The sequence below is a fragment of the Diplotaxodon limnothrissa genome, linkage group LG16 (genome assembly GCF_057381915.1).
Source record: "Diplotaxodon limnothrissa isolate DT_005_m linkage group LG16, D_limnothrissa_male_GT1.1, whole genome shotgun sequence".
Lineage (NCBI taxonomy): Eukaryota > Metazoa > Chordata > Actinopteri > Cichliformes > Cichlidae > Diplotaxodon > Diplotaxodon limnothrissa.
In genome coordinates this window covers 37,257,175-37,276,403 of record NC_140611.1, presented here as the reverse complement: position 1 = coordinate 37,276,403, position 19,229 = coordinate 37,257,175, and the positions used below count along the sequence as shown (strand labels likewise).

At 44.1% G+C, this 19,229-nt stretch overlaps 2 protein-coding genes across 2 annotated transcripts; both read left to right on the top strand.

Annotated features, from left to right (window-relative positions):
- The first annotated feature begins 459 nt into the window (after positions 1-459).
- LOC146616634 (olfactory receptor 2K2-like) lies at positions 460-1,437 on the top strand. The gene has a single exon (XM_085374580.1). The coding sequence runs from the start codon at positions 466-468 to the stop codon at positions 1,435-1,437; it is 972 nt and encodes a 323-aa protein (XP_085230706.1). The 5' UTR covers positions 460-465.
- A 13,817-nt stretch (positions 1,438-15,254) lies between these two features.
- Positions 15,255-16,229, top strand: LOC146616633 (olfactory receptor 6N1-like). Its single transcript, XM_085374787.1, has one exon. It carries the CDS (start codon positions 15,258-15,260, stop codon positions 16,227-16,229), a length of 972 nt encoding a protein of 323 aa, XP_085230913.1. The 5' UTR covers positions 15,255-15,257.
- The last annotated feature ends 3,000 nt before the right edge of the window (positions 16,230-19,229 follow it).

The window sequence follows — 19,229 nt, the reverse complement described above, 5'->3', positions numbered from 1 at the left end:
GCAACATTCACAAGAACTTCTTACTGTCTTTCTAGTGACTTCAGCAAACGTCAGAGAGCCTGATCATTATCACTGAAGCAACAATGATCTGACTGGACTACGAAGGACTACAAACGAAAAACAGAAAAAAACCACAACAAGTCCTAGACAATTATGTTTAATTGGCATAAATGTAAGAAATTCCTATCAGTATTATGAAGAAAGCATTTTTTAAATAAAGTTGTAAAACTTTTTAATATTTCTTTTTCAAGAACCTGCAGGTTTGTTTTATTATGTGTTTAGTACATGATACATATTAAATCCCCTGTGATCTTCCAAAGCTGTGAGCTTTCATTCCAGATCAATGATTGGCTGGTTTGAAATCCCAGCTCACGTGTTGCTGTTATCTGTACCTGATAGAGGAGAGAGGAGAACAGAGACCAGATACAGTGAGAGACTAGGCTTCACTTAGATCTCTCAATCACAATGAATAATGTTTCTGTAATAACAATGTTTTTTCTTTCAGGTTTCAATGAAACAGTCAGTCACAGGTTTGTTCTCTTTTTCCTCAGTTTGTTGTGTTACTGCATCATTTGCCTGCTAAATGTTTCTCTCATTGTGATCATCATCTTGGACAGCAACCTCCATGAATCAATGTATATTCTGCTTTGTGTCTTTTGCATCAATGCACTTTATGGAACAGCAGGTTTCTACCCTAAATTTCTCTGGGATCTCCTCTCTGATGTTCATCTCATCTCATATTACGGTTGCCTTATTCAGACTAAGGTGATTTTTTCTTTTGTCTGCGGCGAACTGTCGATTCTTGCACTCATGGCATATGACAGATATGTGGCCATATGTCAGCCACTGAAGTACCACTCTATCATGTCAAAGCAAAGAGTCATTAGGTTTGCATGTTTTTTGTGGTTAACAACCTCCTGCATTATGGCTGTGAATGTCTTTCTAACATCCAGACTGAAGTTATGCAGCCCGTATATTTCCAGACTCTTCTGTATGAACTGGAGTATTGTTCAACTCGCTTGTTTTCCAGAACAAACTGCAATCAATGCTATATCTGCAAATATTGTAACAATTATTTATTTGCTTCATGGTGTTTTTATAGTTTGGTCCTATATGTATATCATTCAAACATGTGTAAAGTCTATAGAAAACAGAGCAAAGTTCATGCAAACATGTGTCCCACATCTCGTCTCATTATTTACTTTTGTTGTGGCAGTACTTACTGATGTTATAAGTATGCGACTGGGTTCGAAAGAGTTGCCTCGGTCCCTTCAAAACTTTGTAGCATTAGAGTTTCTTGTCATTCCTCCTATTATGAATCCTCTGATTTACGGTTTCAAACTGACCAAAATTCGAAAAAAAATTTATAGTGTTGTTATTTTAAAAAGAACTAATTTTTGTTTTATTCGATCAGAAAATAGTTTCACACACAGCTAAGTGTCACACCCATTGTTTGACATCCATTTTTTAAAATAAGTCCAAAAAAATGTTTAATTTTTACTGAAATTTGTGTTTTATTTGGAGTTGTCTGAAAACATGTCTATTGATGTGAGCGGATATGACGTTTTATTATTTATCTGCATTTCCCAGATGATTTACATTTTGTAGATGTCTTTGCACTAAATGTATTTTTGATGGTCACCTGCCTAATTACCAAAAAAAAAAACCCACTGATATGTAGGAAGGCTGTAAATTTCACTCTCTTTCTTCTCATTACTGTTCAAGGAAATAACAGGCACCATGGAGACTGCACATGTGAAAAGGATTAAAAGACAAACTGTTTTAGATGTGGCAGCACTATCAGAGTGTCAATCTATTTTGATATTATGCTGTCTTATAAATCTGATCCACAACCACATGGATGTGAAGCAGTTTTAGTAGTTTTCTCAGTTTTATCCTCTTTTTCTTTAACACTTATTGAAACAGTCAGAGGTTTTAGCAACTGGACCAGTTTTAGAATTTCTGCTTAATCAAACATGAAAGTCTGTTTTTACTTAACACTTGTACAATTAAATGGCTTTTCCATTGTTTGAAGGATTGAAAGTTGAAGCTGAACATTTACAGTGCAAATCAGTTTTTCTACACGATAATGTGAGAAATCTGTTAAACAGTAAGAAATAAATGTTTACAATTGCAAAAAGAAAAGATCTGGTAGCTCATTTCCCAGCAGCAGGTGAGGCCAAGAAGCACCACATCCCACACACAAACTACCAGCAAAGGCCTCCCCAATAGGCGTGTTCTCTCCCTGCTGTGCTTGACCTTCTAAACTGACACTGTCACGGTCTGCCGGAGCAAGCCGTGTGGGAATTATTTAGGACCAGGAAGCGGCAGCTCGGGTGCACCTGAGTTTAATGACAAGAGAAAATACAAACAGCAAACGGTGCGGGTGGACATGAAACTGGAAAACTTAAAGTGGGCAAAACTAACAAAACAAACCAGAAATGAAGATGCAGGGAGGTCAGGGGAAATACACAGGGAGAGACACAGAGAAACACAGAGAGACCGAGGGAAACAACACAGACGAACCAGCAATGAGGACGGGTGAACACACACTATAAATACACATACCAGTAATCAGGGGATGGGAAACAGGAGGGAAACATACTTGGGGACATAACAGCTGACGAGGTAAGGGAAACATAAACAGAACACACTGACATAAGACAGAGACCTTCAAAGTAAAACAGGAAACACATACACGTAATGACACAGACTCAGAAACGCAGACTGGACACAGAGATACACGGGCAGAAAGAAAAGAACACTAACCGAGGAAGAACAGAACCAAAATGACAATAATAGAAAACACAAAACGCTGGGTCAAAAGGACCCAGGTTCATGACAGATTGACTAGAATGGCTTTTATTGTCACTATACACATGTACAAAGAGATTGAGAGCATCTCCTACCCAGTGCAGACATGTGGGGAAAGAAGAAAGGGGGGTGAGGTGCACAGTTCTGTGGCACTGTATACATATGAGCAGTTCAATATCAAATATACAAATATTGGAAAAAATAAATAGTCTATATTTACAGTGAGGTATTTTGACATAAATTAAATATTGCACAGTGGTGGTAGTGTTTGTATATTCTGTGTATAGAGGAGAGGCTTGAATTGGGGGGTGAAACTGTGTCATCGGTTCATGTGTTAGTTCAGGGTGCTCATGGCTTTTGCAAAGGAACTGTTCCTAAGTCTGTCAGTGTTTGTGCTGATGCACCTGTAGCGCTTCCCTGAGGGAAGCAGGTCGAACAGGTCAAAACCTGGGTGGGAGCTGCCCTTGATGATGTTTGTTGCTCTGTTGAGGCAGCGGGTGAAATAAATGTCTGACAAGGAGGAGAGAGGGCAGCCAATAATCTTCTGTGCTGCCTTGATTACACTGTGAAGCTTCACTCTGTTCCCATCTGGTCAGCTGCCGTACCTTACTTTGATGCAGTATGTCAGCAGGCTGTCAATGGACGAGCAGTAGAAGATCAGCAGCAGGTTGGAGTCCAGTTTGTGCTTCCTGGGAAACCGGAAGGTGTGGACCCTCTCCAACCATCACTGTTGATGTATCGGGGGCCTAAGTCAGTGCTGTGCCACCTGAAGTCGACAATGATCTCTTTGATTTTCATAATGGTCAGTGCTTGTTTTTTCTCTGAACACTATGATGTCAACTGGGGGTGGCTGTAGCTCAGGTGGTAGAGCAGATCGGAAGGTTGGTGGTTCGATTCCTGGCTTCCCCTAGTCTACATGCCAAATATCCTTGGGCAAGATACTAACCCCAAATTGCTCTCCGATGCATCCATCGGAGTATGAATGCGTGTGAATGTTAGCTATAAAAGCACTTAGAAAAATGTGCTTGTGCGAATGGGTGAATGCAAAAGTTGTGTAAAGCGCTTTGAGTGGACTGAACTTCTCACCCTATCTCTAAGAGAGAGGCCAGCCATCCTTCGGAGGAAGCACATTTCTGCCGCTTGTATCCGAAATCTCGTTCTTTCGGTCACTACCCACAGCTCGTGACCAGAGGGGAGGGACGTAAATCGACCAGTAAATTGAGAGCTTCGCTTTTACACTTGGCTCTCTCTTCACCTCAACAGACTGGTATTGCATCCATATCACTGCAGCCGCAGCACCAATCCATCTGTCGATCTCCCACTCCCGTCACTCATGAACAAGATCCCGAGATACTTAAACTTGGTGTAACAAAGGACTGGACAGGCAGGGTTTCACTTGAGACACATGAAACACGTTATGGATCCGCATATTTCGGGATGGACAGAAACCGGGTTAACCAGAAAGTCTATAACAAACGGACCAATGAAGGTGGGAGACAGTTTCTTTAACTCAGCTCGGAGCGGAACAAATCGGGTCCACAGCCAAACCTTTTGTCCCGGGTTGTAGGCATGTGCGGGGGTCCGGTGACGGTCCACCAGGTGCTTATTGCGATCAGCTGTGCGAAGAAGGGCGGCCCGGGTGGCTCTCCAGGCACGTCGACACCTCCGTAGATGCTGCTGGAAAGAGGGGACAAAGTGCTTACCTTCGACGGCCGGAAAGAGAGGTGGTTGGTAGCCCAGAGATGCTTCGAAGGGGGACACCCCGGTGGCTGAGGAGGTAAGACTATTGTAACCCACATCAGATTTGTGGGTTGTGCTGCTGAATAAGGTGTAATTTTCCCTCCCAGCCACTAGGAGGCGAGTATGCCTTGAGATGACTTTCTGTCAGTCAACGTTTCCTGTTGTGAAAGCCGTTACTCACAGCCATCTATTAACTACTCACTAGTAGTTAATAGATGGCTATTTATTAGGATCTGACATCTGTGAAATTCGGCCGGGGGGAGCTGCTTCAGCCGGGCGAGCTATCTCACTACGAGCTCCGGTAAGGGATGCTACATGAATGTTAGCACCATAAAGACATGTAGTTGACTGCTGTTAATATATTTTCTGCTTTAAAAAACAAAACCAGTCGGAGTTGTGATATTTATGTTTAAAGTACTGTAACATCACTGATGTGCAGATGTTTAATTTTAAGTGCTAAAGAATATATTAAAATGTACCCAGCTAACCGCTAGTATTAAGCTACTGCTTAGCCATTTCTGTGTATTTCTGTGGTCTAACATTACTGTGATTCATCTGAGTTTGTTAGCTTTCCAAAACGTTGGAGAAGCAATAATATCGTCATGCAGTGCTAAAATGCACCCTTTCAGTTTTGTTGACTTAGAAGTTAATTCATTTGATAAAGGTGCAAAAAGTTCATAAAATGTGATTATAAAATGTGAGGGATCTCATTACTCTGTTGAAGTATTAATGTTTTAAGAAGTTGATATATTTTTCTGAGAAATAATTCAAGTTGAAATATCTTAAAAAGAAGAACAGTTAAAAGCGAGCTGTTAAAGGGATAAATATGGGAGAGTGAATCTTACAAGTTTATTTATTCTTAAAAGGGTAAATATAAGGTATATTTTCTGTTGCGCTAAAACCTTGCGTGATGTAACTCAGGGGCGATTCTAGGATCAGAGCTTTGGGGGTGCTGAGCACCCAGAGAGCTGCCCAGCCAGGAAAGATAAACCTGTCTCTGTCAGTCCCTGCATCCGTAAATGTTGTCCCGAGTTCTCTCTGACTGTCACTTTGGTGCATTTAAACCCCCGTTCCTCCCTGTCCTCATCGTCTGTTGTCTTCGTCTCCGTTACCAGTCATCATAATTTTACCATCTCTGTGCAAGTCTGCAAATTTCTTTATTAATATAAGATTCTTAAATTCATCAAGTCTCTCTGTGCCTGGGTCCTCGTCACAAAACATGACATGACTGTTTTGTACATTTTAACACAATTTAATCCCACATTTGTGAAAGAAAAGCAAAACACTTTTTTGAAAAGTCTGTAACAAAACCATGAAATCTGATCAAGCTTATTTAAATGCTGCAAAAGAAGAATGGATTGGAATAGAAAAAATACATATCCTAACCTTAATTACTGGGGGAGAATTATGAATGATGCTCATAGTGAGTAAAAAGTAAACTGAGTGCATTTTTCGGACAGAGATTCACTTTTAATGTGTATGTATAATATAATACAGATACACAAAAAACACTCCCAAAACAGAATTATTGCAAATAAATTATTACAAAATATTAATAAAAACTATAAAAATTGAGGCAACTTTGCCTGTGGTAGAATTTATACAATGTATGAAAAAAATCTTTATTGCAGACCCTAATTTTACTAATTTAATAATACTAATTTTGTGTTGTAAGATTTATGAGTTTCGTGCTTTCATAGTGGTACTTAGGAGAGCTTGACATTTTTATCAGGTGGTACACACTGTAAAAAGTTTGAGAAACACTGATAAGTTAAGTGTATGTGTGCTTTTGGAAAACATTTAAAGCTGCTGTACAGAATCTTTGAAACAAGCTAGCTTAAAACATTTTTAGAATATAAACAGAGCACTCTGCTTCTCTTTACAGCTCCTCACTCCACCAGGGCTCTTTGGCAGTTTCTGATAGTGTGCAAATGTGATGTACATACTAGAGATGGCACGATACCACTTTTTTATGTCCGATACCGATACCGATATCATAAATTTGGATATCTGCCGATACCGATATGAATCCGATATAGTGTTTTTTAATCAACAAAACTGTTTTTTAAAATATCTTGCTGCATTTTGCAAGTCTGCAAGTTCATACTCAAGTTTAAAACAACAACTACACTAAAGCTATTCTGTTATACCTGTATACAAAAAAAATATTTCATAGTTCAGCAATACTGATCAATCTAATAAACTTAGACCTACACCATTCTCCCTATTCTGGTATTTTAAAGAGTACTTAGCGTAAATATTAAGCAACCTAACTAATAGGGTTCCAACTCCCAGCAACAACAAAAATAAATAAATAAAAAATAGGGAACCACCCCTCACGCTCCACCTCATGATGCTTAATCGACGTAATCAACCTTAATTTGATGCAGTGTGAAAAAAAAATGCACAGAAATCAATTATTTTTCAAGAAATATTAAATAGATTCAACATCTTTCTTCAACAAAATTGCAGACTGCACAGATGGTACCTTCCCAAAGGAAAAAGTACTATAGCTTACTAGGGTATATATATTAGACTTAATAGTCACTATATACAGTAATTGACTTCTATTCGTTTTACATCAAATTAAAACTTTGGGTGTCAGATAATTATTTATTAAAAGCTAGACATTTTAAATGAGAATAAGAAAGAAAAGTATGTCTTTGTGCCCCCTTTTCCCTGTTAATGCCCTATCGGCCCCCCTGGCTAAACTTTGCTAGATCCGCCCCTGCACAGTTACCAGCGTCAGCTACGTAGAAAAAGATCCTGGTGTAGAAAGAAATATTAAATAAATTCTAACAACAGCTTATCAAGCTTAAACGTGCTGCTGTTGTTCAGCCGCTGGTTTCCTCTTTCTGGTGCAAAGTGGGCCAAAAACAAACAAGAGAGACTCGCTACAGAAAAGCCGATCAGCTGATCATTTAAGCAGTTTCACGATTGAAGTAGCAGCCGGAGAGCGAGAGGCAGTCGCTCGTTAAGCTTAACGTGGGAATGCTTTACAAACATTCAGAGATGGACTTACACACTTGCTTTACTTCTCTCGGGATAACTTTGTCGGAGATGAAATGCCAGGTTGCTAGCGAAGCTCCAAATGCTATCCAGACCACCGACAGGTCCTGCATGCCACAGCCGCTCTATCACGTGATGCATATTGCTCCGACGTGCTAACCTGAGGTGAGTTACGGCGTGTTGCAAGTTTTGTGAGGTGCTTTCGTGATATTTAATGGATCGGATTACATTTTTTATTTTTCTCCGATATCCGATCCAGTAATTTAGGTCAGTATCGGACCGATACCGATACGTAATATCGGATCGGTCCATCTCTAGTACATACTGCGGCAGTCATACAGACAACTGGACGGTCCAAAAGTTGGCCTACCTATTACTGGCTGAGGTTTCAGTAGAGTTGTGGCTGAACCACATAAAAATATATCATTAATTTTAATCTCCCCAATCAATTACAATGTTATGTTGGAATGTTGTTAAAGAGGGTCAAAAATGTTTCAACCCAGTTTGTTTTGCAGATTCTGTATAGCAGCTTTATTATAGGGAGAACACAACTTCCAGATTGTATGAGTAAAATCAGGTTTTTTCTCTTTGTCAGTTTAACAGTTTCTATATTGCCTGTCACTGTTCCCTGTCTGTTTTCTTACGTGGTTCTTCCTGACCTTGTACTTTCTCCTCACGTTCCCCTCTTTCCTCTCTCCCTCTTTAGACTGACAATCATACACAAATAGATTGTATTCAATTAGATGAAAAGTTACATTAATATGAAAAAAATTCTATTAAGATCACAAACAAAAAGTCCTCCCTCAGTGTACTTTCAACCAAAAGGCAAATAACCAAACCACATGAACATCTAATAAAAGATATAAACATTGAAACACTGATCCAACATTGTTCTTGATTGACGGATCATTTGATCTTACACTTTTACCTGAATGTGGCTCCTTTTTTTGAAAAAACTTCCTTATATCCATTATGAACCTGGCTGTCTCTCTGTACACAAACACACACACACACACACACACACACACACACACACATACACACACACACACACACACACACACACAACAGGAGTTATAAGGTTAATGGGCATTCAGTCAGTTAGCTAGTTAATATCCATTTCAAACAGGACAGTGGTAACAACAGTACGCTACGGACAATTTTAAGTTTTAGATTTTAAATAAGCTGTATACATTTCAATGGGGGCAACAGGACGGTCAAATGTCGCTGAATTGACTACAGAGCAGGACGGATTGTAGGGTAGCAAACATTGTCGGAAAAAACGTTTTTAACACTGCAGGTTACCTGGGTGTAATGCTTTTCAGCTAAAAAGAAACATGGTCTGACTCCTACCTAACTATATAAAGAGTAACTGAAGGATAAATGCAGCTAATATGTCCTGTTTTAAGCCAGGCACTTACACCTCCGCTCCGCTGCGTCTCAGCCACCATCGCTCTGGCAGCAAGAGCGCTAGAGCCAGAGTAGGGGAGAGGCGAGCTGGAACAAACCATTTTGGGAGGAGGGGTTATCTATACTTTTGTTGTTACAATGTTACGTCTCAAACAAGTACAGTACTGTATGCTTTTTATATTTTTAGTAGTGTGTCACACAAAAAGCAAATATTGTCAAAAAAAAGAAAGAAATCTTTGGGGGTGCTTTGATTCATTTTGGGGCTGCTGAAGCACCCCCAAAATTGGGCTAAAATTGCCCCTGATGTAACTCAAGTTATTTCATGATGGTTGAGACATTGTATAACTAAAATAATTTGTTATACTTGAGCAATACTTGACTGAAAGATGAGTGATGGAAGAAGCATAGATAAAATAGTAATGTATGCACTCTGAACTGTGTGCATAGATTGGTTTTTGACCAGGACTGGATCATTCGAGATCTGAACCCTGTGGGTTCAGTGGCGAGCCAATCCCAAGAGAGTGACTGTAGACGGACCAGAGTACGGTGTGGCCAGCCGTGGGATCCATCTTCAGCGAACCTCAGGACTATAACTACATTCCTTGACACAGATAAGACTAACACTTTAAAAATCTGTGTAGTGTTAGAACCAGTGGACAGAAACACACACACACACACACACACACACACACACACACACACACACACACACACACACACACACACACACACACACAATCACACAAGGAACTCTAATTTCTCTTTCCAAAGAGAAGTGGACTGAGCAACAGGAGCGGAAGCTCTTTAATTGAAACTCTTTGGAGAATTTCCTTAAAGAGGATGTTTGGTTATGATTTTATTTTTGAGCCCTTTAATGTACGTTTGTGCACTGTAGGAAGCCAGCTTTAGACAGGCAGGGTTTGTAAACTTTACAACTTTCAATACAGTTTCTATTCAAATCACATCTTATCTATCATTGTGTGGTTCCTTCTCTGCTGATCCTTTCAAGGCTCCATAGTCTTACCTAGAACTTCCTGATACTAGTCCAAAGTTGTCAAGACAATAATTTAATGCGTATCTCATATTATTTAATTGTAATACCTGTTACACTATTGTGGGCATACTCAACCCATGGGAGTTGCTCACTCCAAGTTGTCTGATTGGTGGATGCCAAGCACCGGAGGGCCGCCTCAAGTTCCTGATTGGCCCGTTCCTGATTGGCCCGTTCCATCTGGCCGTTAGTCTGAGGGTGGAAACCAGAGGAGAGACTGACCTGCGCTTCGAGGGCATTGCAGAATTCTTTCCAGACCCGTGATGTGAACTGCAGCCCCCTGTCGATGTCCGTGGGGATTCCGTGAAGGCGAAAGACATGGTTAGTCAGGAGTCGAGCTATTTCTAAAGCACTGGGGAACTTGGGGAGAGGGACAAAGTGAGCAGCTTTCGAAAAACGATCAATGATAGTAAGGATGACTGAGTTACCTGATGAGGAAGGGAGGCCCGTGATGAAGTCCATTGCAATGTGTGACCACGGGCGGCCAGGGGTCGGTAGGGGTTGGAGAAGGCCGGAAGATGGCTGATTGACGCTCTTGTTTTGAGCGCATGTAGGACAGGCAGCAATGTATTCGCGGACGTCCTTAGCTAAGGACGGCGACCAGGCGAAGCGTTGGAGGAAGGTAATGGTGCGGTGGACCCCAGGGTGGCAGGTGAACTTGGCCGTGTGAGCCCAATGCAAAACTCGTGATCTGACAGTAGAGGGAACAAAGAGTAGGCCCGGGGGACCCGCACCAAGGTCCGGTTCCGTTTGTTGGGCCTCTCGAATAGCTGACTCAATCTCCCAGGTTTTTGCCCCGACAACACACGTGGAAGGAAGAATGGGGGCGTCCTCGGCAGCTCCGTTGGAGGTGGCAAATTGGCATGAGAGGGAATCGGGTTTGACATTACGAGAGCCGGGTCTGTAGGTGATTGTGAATTGGAATCTGGTGAGAAACAGAGCCCACCTAGCTTGCCTGGCGTTGAGTCGTTTCGCGGACCGGATGTATTCCAAGTTTTTGTGGTCCGTCCAAACCACGAACGGTTGGGCAGCTCCCTCTAACCAGTGACGCCACTCTTCTAGGGCCAGCTTGATGGCCAATAGCTCTCAGTTCCCCACATCATAAGTATCAGAAGTAAGCACAAGGATGAAGCTTACCACCTTGTTGCTGGGAGAGCACTGCCCGCACTCCTGTGTCCACCTCCACGACGAAGGGTTGACTGAGATCGGGTTGGATGAGGATGGGTGCAGAGGCAAAGCGCTCCTTCAGGCAAGAGAAAGCCTGGCGAGCCGGTTCATCCCAGTGGAAGGGGACCTTGGGTGAGGTGAGGTGAGACGAGTCAGGGGTAGAGCGAGCTGGCTATAGTTGCGGAAACGGCGATAAAAGTTAGCGAAACCCAAGAAACTCTGAAGCTGCTTGCGATGGGATGGAGTGGGCCAGTTTAACACAGCCTGAACTTTGGAGGGGTCCGCTCTCAGGTTACCTTGTTCAATGACATAGCCCAGGAAAGAGACTGTGGAAGCATAAAACTCACATTTTTCCCCCTTCACGAAGAGACGGTTTTCCGGGAGGAGGTGGAGGACCTGCCTGACATGGTGTTTTTGTTCAGAGACAGAATGAGAGAAAATGAGGATGTCATCCAGATAAACGAAGACGAAGTGGTTAATGAAGTCCTGCAGTACGTCGTTTACCAGGGCCTGAAAAACAGCTGGGGCATTGGTGAGACCAAACGGCATGACAAGATATTCAAAATGACCAAGGTGATTGTTGAAGGCTGTTTTCCATTCATCCCCCTCCCTTATTCTTACCAGATGGTACGCGTTGCGCAGGTCCAGCTTAGTGAAGATGGTGGCCTCCTGAAGGAGCTCGAAGGCAGAATGAGTGAGTGAAAAATAGTGAGTGGATATTTATTCTTCACTGAGATGTTGTTAAGGCCCTGATAATCAATACAAGGTCGTAAGCTCTTGTCTTTCTTGGCAACGAAGAAGAATCCGGCGGCCACAGAAGATGACGAGGGGCGAATGAGACCTGCGGTGAGTGATTCGTTGATGTATTTTTCTATACTTTCACGTTCGGGCTGAGACAGACTGTATAGGCGGCTGGTAGGGAGAGGTGCGCCTGGAAGAAGATCAATGCCGCAGTCATACGGCCGATGCGGAGGAAGCGAGCGTGCTCTATCCTTGCAAAACACTTGTTTGAGATCATGGTAGACGGGTGGCACGGAGGAGAGGTCCGGCGGCTTGGAGAGAGAAGAATTGGTTAGTGGTTCGGAAGAGGGGGTGGCAGCTTTCAGACAGGACATGTAACAATCCTCCCCCCCACCCCACCTTTTTCCAATCGATAACAGGGTTATGTTGATGCAACCACGGGTAACCCAGAACTAGTGGCATGAGCGGAGCTTGAAACACATACAGCTGTATAGTCTGGGAATGATTGCCAGAGAGAGTCAGTAAAACGGGCTCAGTGATATGAGTGATGTTAGGAAGCCGCTGGCCACTGAGGGCGGTGACTTGGAGTGACTGTGGCAGAGGCTCAGAATTCAGATTTAATCGTCTGGCCAGCGAAGTGTCAATAAAGTTCTGTTCCGCTCCTGAATCGATTAGAGCCTTAAGAGGGCTGACCTGAAGCTGCACCGTTAATTTAGCTGCTGGCATGAGCCGTGGAGGAGACTGTGAACTAGAGCCCACGCCCACCCGTATTCTCATCTCTACTGCAGCCTTTTGGCAGAGACGTGCAAACATTGGCAACATGACCCTTACGGCTGCAATAGAAACACTCACCGGCCCTCCACCGACGGTGCCTTTCCTCAGGGGAAAGGCGAGAGCGACCCAGCTGCATAGGTTGCTCACCCTCCTCCATGTTGTGCGACTCCGAATCTCTTCCGCCACTCGTGGCGCTTCCGCCCGATGCTGCTTCGCCGTGTCCCAGAGACCTCTGGGAAACATAGTCCTCAGTTCTGCGTCGCGCACGTAAATGCCCGTCCACCTTTACACACAACGTTATCACATCAGACAAAGTTTTAGGTAACTCTCTTATCACTAGTTCGCCCTTTAACTCATCACACACGTTGTTCAACAAAGTACTTATCAATGCTGGCTGCCCCCACCCGGTCTCTTCGGCCAACGTCCAGAACAAAATGAAGTATTCCGCCATACTTCGTCTTCCCTGCTTAAGATTTAGTAAATGGTGAGATGCTGCATCAGCGCCAGTAGCTCTCTCAATCACACATTTAAATTTAGCAAGAAAATCCTGGTATGCTGACGTCAGTTCTCAAAACAGCTTGAGCCCAGGTTAAAGCCGGTCCGCGTAAGAGCTGGACAAAAAAGGCAATCTTAGCCTCGTCAGTTTCATATGTCCTCCGCAACTGTCTAAACTTTGGGTCAGAAAGCCGGCACATTTGTGAAACTCACCCGCGAAGGGTTCCGGTGTTGGCAAATCTCGCTCCGGGGGCTCCAGGGAGTGGGATGAGGCGAAGCCAAAGGCCCGGGTGCCGGAAGCTCAGAAGCCGGTAACTGTGAGGAGACAGAGGGAGGAGAGGCTGCTGGGCTTACCAGGGGTACGCGCTGAGCAAGGACCTGCGTTAGAGCGGTCAACTGCTGATTGATGAGCTGCAGCCTTTGTTCGTGACGTTCCAAAACCTCCTCGGCTGTAAGGACGCGCTGCTGGGCGGCAGAGTCCGCTGACTCCATATTCTGGCTGGATCGTTATGTTAAGGTTCAATGCAGGGGACTCAAACGCAGGACTCCTGAATCAGCTGAATAGAAGGGAAATCCAAGGGGGAAGTCACTCGCTCTCCAACTCTCCACATACACGACAACAGTCCTTCTTTTCACACTTGACACACAGATTCACACGGGAAAGGTAATCCAGGGGCACTGTAGATAAGGAGACAGGAATGAGAACGATATTCACAAAAGACACATGACTTATCTTGAGCTGTAGCTTGACTTTCACTGACCTGAAGTGGGCCCTCCACCCTTTTCCGGCTGAGGACCATGGCCTCAGATTTGGAGGTGCTGATTCTCATTCCCACTGCTTCAAACTCAGCTGTGAACCGTTCCAAGGCAAGCAGAAGGCCATCACCCGATGAAGCCAACAGAACCACAAAGTAGAGATGAGATTCTGAGAACACCCACAAAGAGCATTTGGACGTAGCTTTGCCACTGCTCCAGGTGGCTCAGCACAGAGTGGAGAGCTACGTTGATGGCATCTTCTATGGATCTGTTCGCATAATTTTCAAACTGGTAATCACTGGTCTGATCCACAATGAAGACGAGTCCACGTACAGACAGGATGTGGACCAGCTGTTCCACTGTTGCAGTCAGAACCACCCGGACCCGACTGTGGACGTGACAGTGAACCTTCAGACTCGCCCTAACTATCCTTAAAAATAGAGTACTTACCGTGGATCACTTCAGACTCCTAGGGCCCACCTTTCCACGCGATCTGAAGTGGTCCCCACATATAGACTCTATCCAGAAGAAGGCCCAGCAGAGGTTGTGGTTCCTGCAGCAACTCAGAATATACTACCAGATCTCTGAGACCATGGTTTTACGCAAAAAAAACTTAAATTTACTCTTTTCTGGGCTGGAGGAAAAGGGGGTGATCGTGGTGCAACGATAAGGTTACATCACTCTGCAGAAAATTGGAGAAGCACCTGGGATAGAATCTTTCCATTATGGAATAGGAAAGGTAGAGAGTGAGCAGGCGGCAGAGTAACAGGTAAGTAGCAGGTAACAGGTGCAAACAAGTCTTTTTTCCACAGAGTTACTAAGAGGCAAAGACAAAGCAACATTCACAAGAACTTCTTACTGTCTTACTAGTGACTTCAGCAAACGTCAGAGAGCCTGATCATTATCACTGAAGCAACAATGATCTGACTGGACTACGAAGGACTACAAACGAAAAACAGAAAAAAACCACAACAAGTCCTAGACAATTATGTTTAATTGGCATAAATGTAAGAAATTCCTATCAGTATTATGAAGAAAGCATTTTTTAAATAAAGTTGTAAAACTTTTTAATATTTCTTTTTCAAGAACCTGCAGGTTTGTTTTATTATGTGTTTAGTACATGATACATATTAAATCCCCTGTGATCTTCCAAAGCTGTGAGCTTTCATTCCAGATCAATGATTGGCTGGTTTGAAATCCCAGCTCACGTGTTGCTGTTATCTGTACCTGATAGAGGAGAGAGGAGAACAGAGACCAGATACAGTGAGCGACTAGGCTTCACTTAGATCTCTCAATCACAATGAATAATGTTTCTGTAATAACAACGTTTTTTCTTTCAGGTTTCAATGAAACAGTCAGTCACAGGTTTGTTCTCTTTTTCCTCAGTTTGTTGTGTTACTGCATCATTTGCCTGCTAAATGTTTCTCTCATTGTGATCATCATCTTGGACAGCAACCTCCATGAATCAATGTATATTCTGCTTTGTGTCTTTTGCATCAATGCACTTTATGGAACAGCAGGTTTCTACCCTAAATTTCTCTGGGATCTCCTCTCTGATGTTCATCTCATCTCATATTACGGTTGCCTTATTCAGACTAAGGTGATTTATTCTTTTGTCTTCGGCGAACTGTCGATTCTTGCACTCATGGCATATGACAGATATGTGGCCATATGTCAGCCACTGAAGTACCACTCTATCATGTCAAAGCAAAGAGTCATTAGGTTTGCATGTTTTTTGTGGTTAACAACCTTCTGCATTATGGCTGTGAATGTCTTTCTAACATCCAGACTGAAGTTATGCAGCCCGTATATTTCCAGACTCTTCTGTATGAACTGGAGTATTGTTCAACTCGCTTGTTTTCCAGAACAAACTGCAATCAATGCTATATCTGCAAATATTGTAACAATTATTTATTTGCTTCATGGTGTTTTTATAGTTTGGTCCTATATGTATATCATTCAAACATGTGTAAAGTCTATAGAAAACAGAGCAAAGTTCATGCAAACATGTGTCCCACATCTCGTCTCATTATTTACTTTTGTTGTGGCAGTACTTACTGATGTTATAAGTATGCGACTGGGTTCGAAAGAGTTGCCTCGGTCCCTTCAAAACTTTGTAGCATTAGAGTTTCTTGTCATTCCTCCTATTATGAATCCTCTGATTTACGGTTTCAAACTGACCAAAATTCGAAAAAAAATTTATAGTGTTGTTATTTTAAAAAGAACTAATTTTTGTTTTATTCGATCAGAAAATAGTTTCACACACAGCTAAGTGTCACACCCATTGTTTGACATCCATTTTTTAAAATAAGTCCAAAAAAATGTTTAATTTTTACTGAAATTTGTGTTTTATTTGGAGTTGTCTGAAAACATGTCTATTGATGTGAGCGGATATGACGTTTTATTATTTATCTGCATTTCCCAGATGATTTACATTTTGTAGATGTCTTTGCACTAAATGTATTTTTGATGGTCACCTGCCTAATTACCAAAAAAAAAAACCCACTGATATGTAGGAAGGCTGTAAATTTCACTCTCTTTCTTCTCATTACTGTTCAAGGAAATAACAGGCACCATGGAGACTGCACATGTGAAAAGGATTAAAAGACAAACTGTTTTAGATGTGGCAGCACTATCAGAGTGTCAATCTATTTTGATATTATGCTGTCTTATAAATCTGATCCACAACCACATGGATGTGAAGCAGTTTTAGTAGTTTTCTCAGTTTTATCCTCTTTTTCTTTAACACTTATTGAAACAGAGGTTTTAGCAACTGGACCAGTTTTAGAATTTCTGCTTAATCAAACATGAAAGTCTGTTTTTACTTAACACTTGTACAATTAAATGGCTTTTCCATTGTTTGAAGGATTGAAAGTTGAAGCTGAACATTTACAGTGCAAATCAGTTTTTCTACACGATAATGTGAGAAATCTGTTAAACTGTCATGGTTCTGGGCCATGTTGGCCCAGTGTTCTTAGTTTTCTTGTATGTTTGTATTTTGTTCCTTGCTTAGGCCATGTTTTCTGAGTTGCCCTGTTGTGTTGTTCCCTAAGTGTTCTCCCTTCATGGCTCTTACCCCCTGTGTGCCCCTCTGTGTATCTGTGAGCCCTCGTCTCTCCTTATGTTTTATTCCATGCTTCCCCTGCCCATTATGTCTAAGTTCTCCCCGTGCTCTCTCTTCCCCCTGTGTGCCCTCTATGTATTTATGAGCCCTCGTCCCCTTTCGTGTTTATTCCGTGTCTCCCCTGCCTGTTACGTTGGTGTTCTACTCGTGCTCTCTCTCCTCCTGTCTGAACCTCTGTACTTCCTGTTTCACCTCTCCCGTCAGTGTTCAGTTCACCCCGCCCTGTCTCGTTATGATTATCAGTGTCACCTGTGTTCCCCGTGTGTTCCCACTTCCCTCGTTAACCCTCTGTGTATTTCTGTCTGCGTCTCCCTCTGTTCAGCGTGACGTCGTCCCTCATGCTGCGTGGATTTCCCTGTGTCTCTCTCTCCGAGTGTTAGTTTACTTTTCCCAGTTTAGTTTTGTATTTCCTATGTTCTGCCTCTTCAGCAATAAAGCTGCCCTTTTGAGTTCATTCCCTCGTGCCTGTGAGTCCTGCATTTTGGGTCCTCCTCCTGCCTGCCACACAGCGATCCCTGACAGTACGACGTCAACAGTAATGGACCCAGCAACTCACAACCCCTCCGCTGAGCTCCGGGAGGATTTGATCTATACGGTGGAGTACCACTGCCAGGAGTGGGAGGCGCTGCCAGGAGACGAACACCGGGAGGTCGTAGCCGCCCGTCTACAGCGGATGGTGTCCGGACTCCCGTGGCCGTTCGGCGCGCTGCACCCCCACATCCGGGACTTCCTTGTTTCCACCGTAGGCGTCCGCCCGGAGCTGCCTCTCCAGTGTGAGGGGTCGGAGGACGTTCAGCCCGGTCCGCTGGAGGATTCGCGGCCCGGCTCATCTCCTCCCCCCTCTCGGCGAAAACGGCGCTCACGCCGCCGCCGCCCTAACGTTTCTGAGCAAACTCCGGTGGTGAGTGACACTAACTGTTTCTTCCATGCCACTTCCAAGTCGGACCAACTCGGACAATATTCTGCTCTCCAACCTATATATTTAGAAACCATTTGTGTGAATGCTCCTGTGTCCGCAACGGATCCCTTTGTGCTCGGTATTACTGACTCTGTTAAACCTGGATCTTCCTGTGCTGTGACTGTTTTAGAGACTGCTACTCCTAACATGGACTGCTTAAGGCCTACAGAGTTGCCAGGAGTGACTCGCCATGAATCTCTGTTAGCCGCCCGGCCCGAAGCTCAGTCGCCACCTCCACCACATTCAGCCTCGCTTCCCATAGCGCAGTCACATCCACAGCCTGACTTACTACAAACCTTATTTCAATCCCTAGCCCAGTCAATAGCTCAGTTGGCAGAGGAATCATCAGCCTTATCGTCAGCTCGGTTTCCAACTTTACAACCATCACTGCAGTCTCCAGTGTCCCCAGTGCAGTCTCCAGTGTCCCCAGTGCAGTCTCCAGTGTCCCCAGTGCAGTCTCCAGTGTCCCCAGTGCAGTCACCTGCAGCCCTGCTTTCCCCAGTGCAGTCTCCAGTGTCCCCAGTGCAGCCTCCTTTAGCACAGTCATCCACTCAATCACCAGCTCCACTTTCCCCTCAACTACCACTACCACCTCTAGCTCAGTCTCCTGTGCACTCACCTCTGGTTCATTCTCCTGTGAAGTCATCTACTCCACCACCTACTCCACTCTCACCACCACCGTTACTACAGACATCAGTTCAGTCCCCTGTGCAGTCGTTTACTTCTCCACCGTTAGCAGCTCAGGTCCCCGTGTGTCCAGCAGCTCAGGTCCCCGTGTGTCCAGCAGCTCAGGTCCCCGTGTGTCCAGCAGCTCAGGTCCCCGTGTGTCCAGCAGCTCAGCTCGCACCTGAACCATTGGCCCAGTCCCCGACAGCAATACGGTCTTCTGTTCGGCTTAACATTCAGCCAGGGGTCCCAAACCTCTCTGGCTCTACATCAGCTCCTGCTGGAAGCTCGGATGAGCTCATCCAGGACTCCGCGGCTCCCACGCCGCCATCTACCTCGTCCGCTGGGGGTTCCAGTGAGCCCGGCCAGCACCTCCTCGTCTCCGCTGGAGGGTCCGAGGGGCCCGTTCAGCCTCCTGTCTCCGCTGGAGGGTCCGAGGGGCCCGTTCAGCCTCCTGTCTCCGCTGGAGGGTCCGAGGGGCCCGTTCAGCCTCCTGTCTCCGCTGGAGGGTCCGAGGGGCCCGT

Bases quoted from the DNA above. Each gene is read 5' to 3' on its own strand.
- LOC146616634 (XM_085374580.1), top strand. From the start codon at position 466: ATGAATAATGTTTCTGTAATAACAATGTTTTTTCTTTCAGGTTTCAAT.
- LOC146616633 (XM_085374787.1), top strand. From the start codon at position 15,258: ATGAATAATGTTTCTGTAATAACAACGTTTTTTCTTTCAGGTTTCAAT.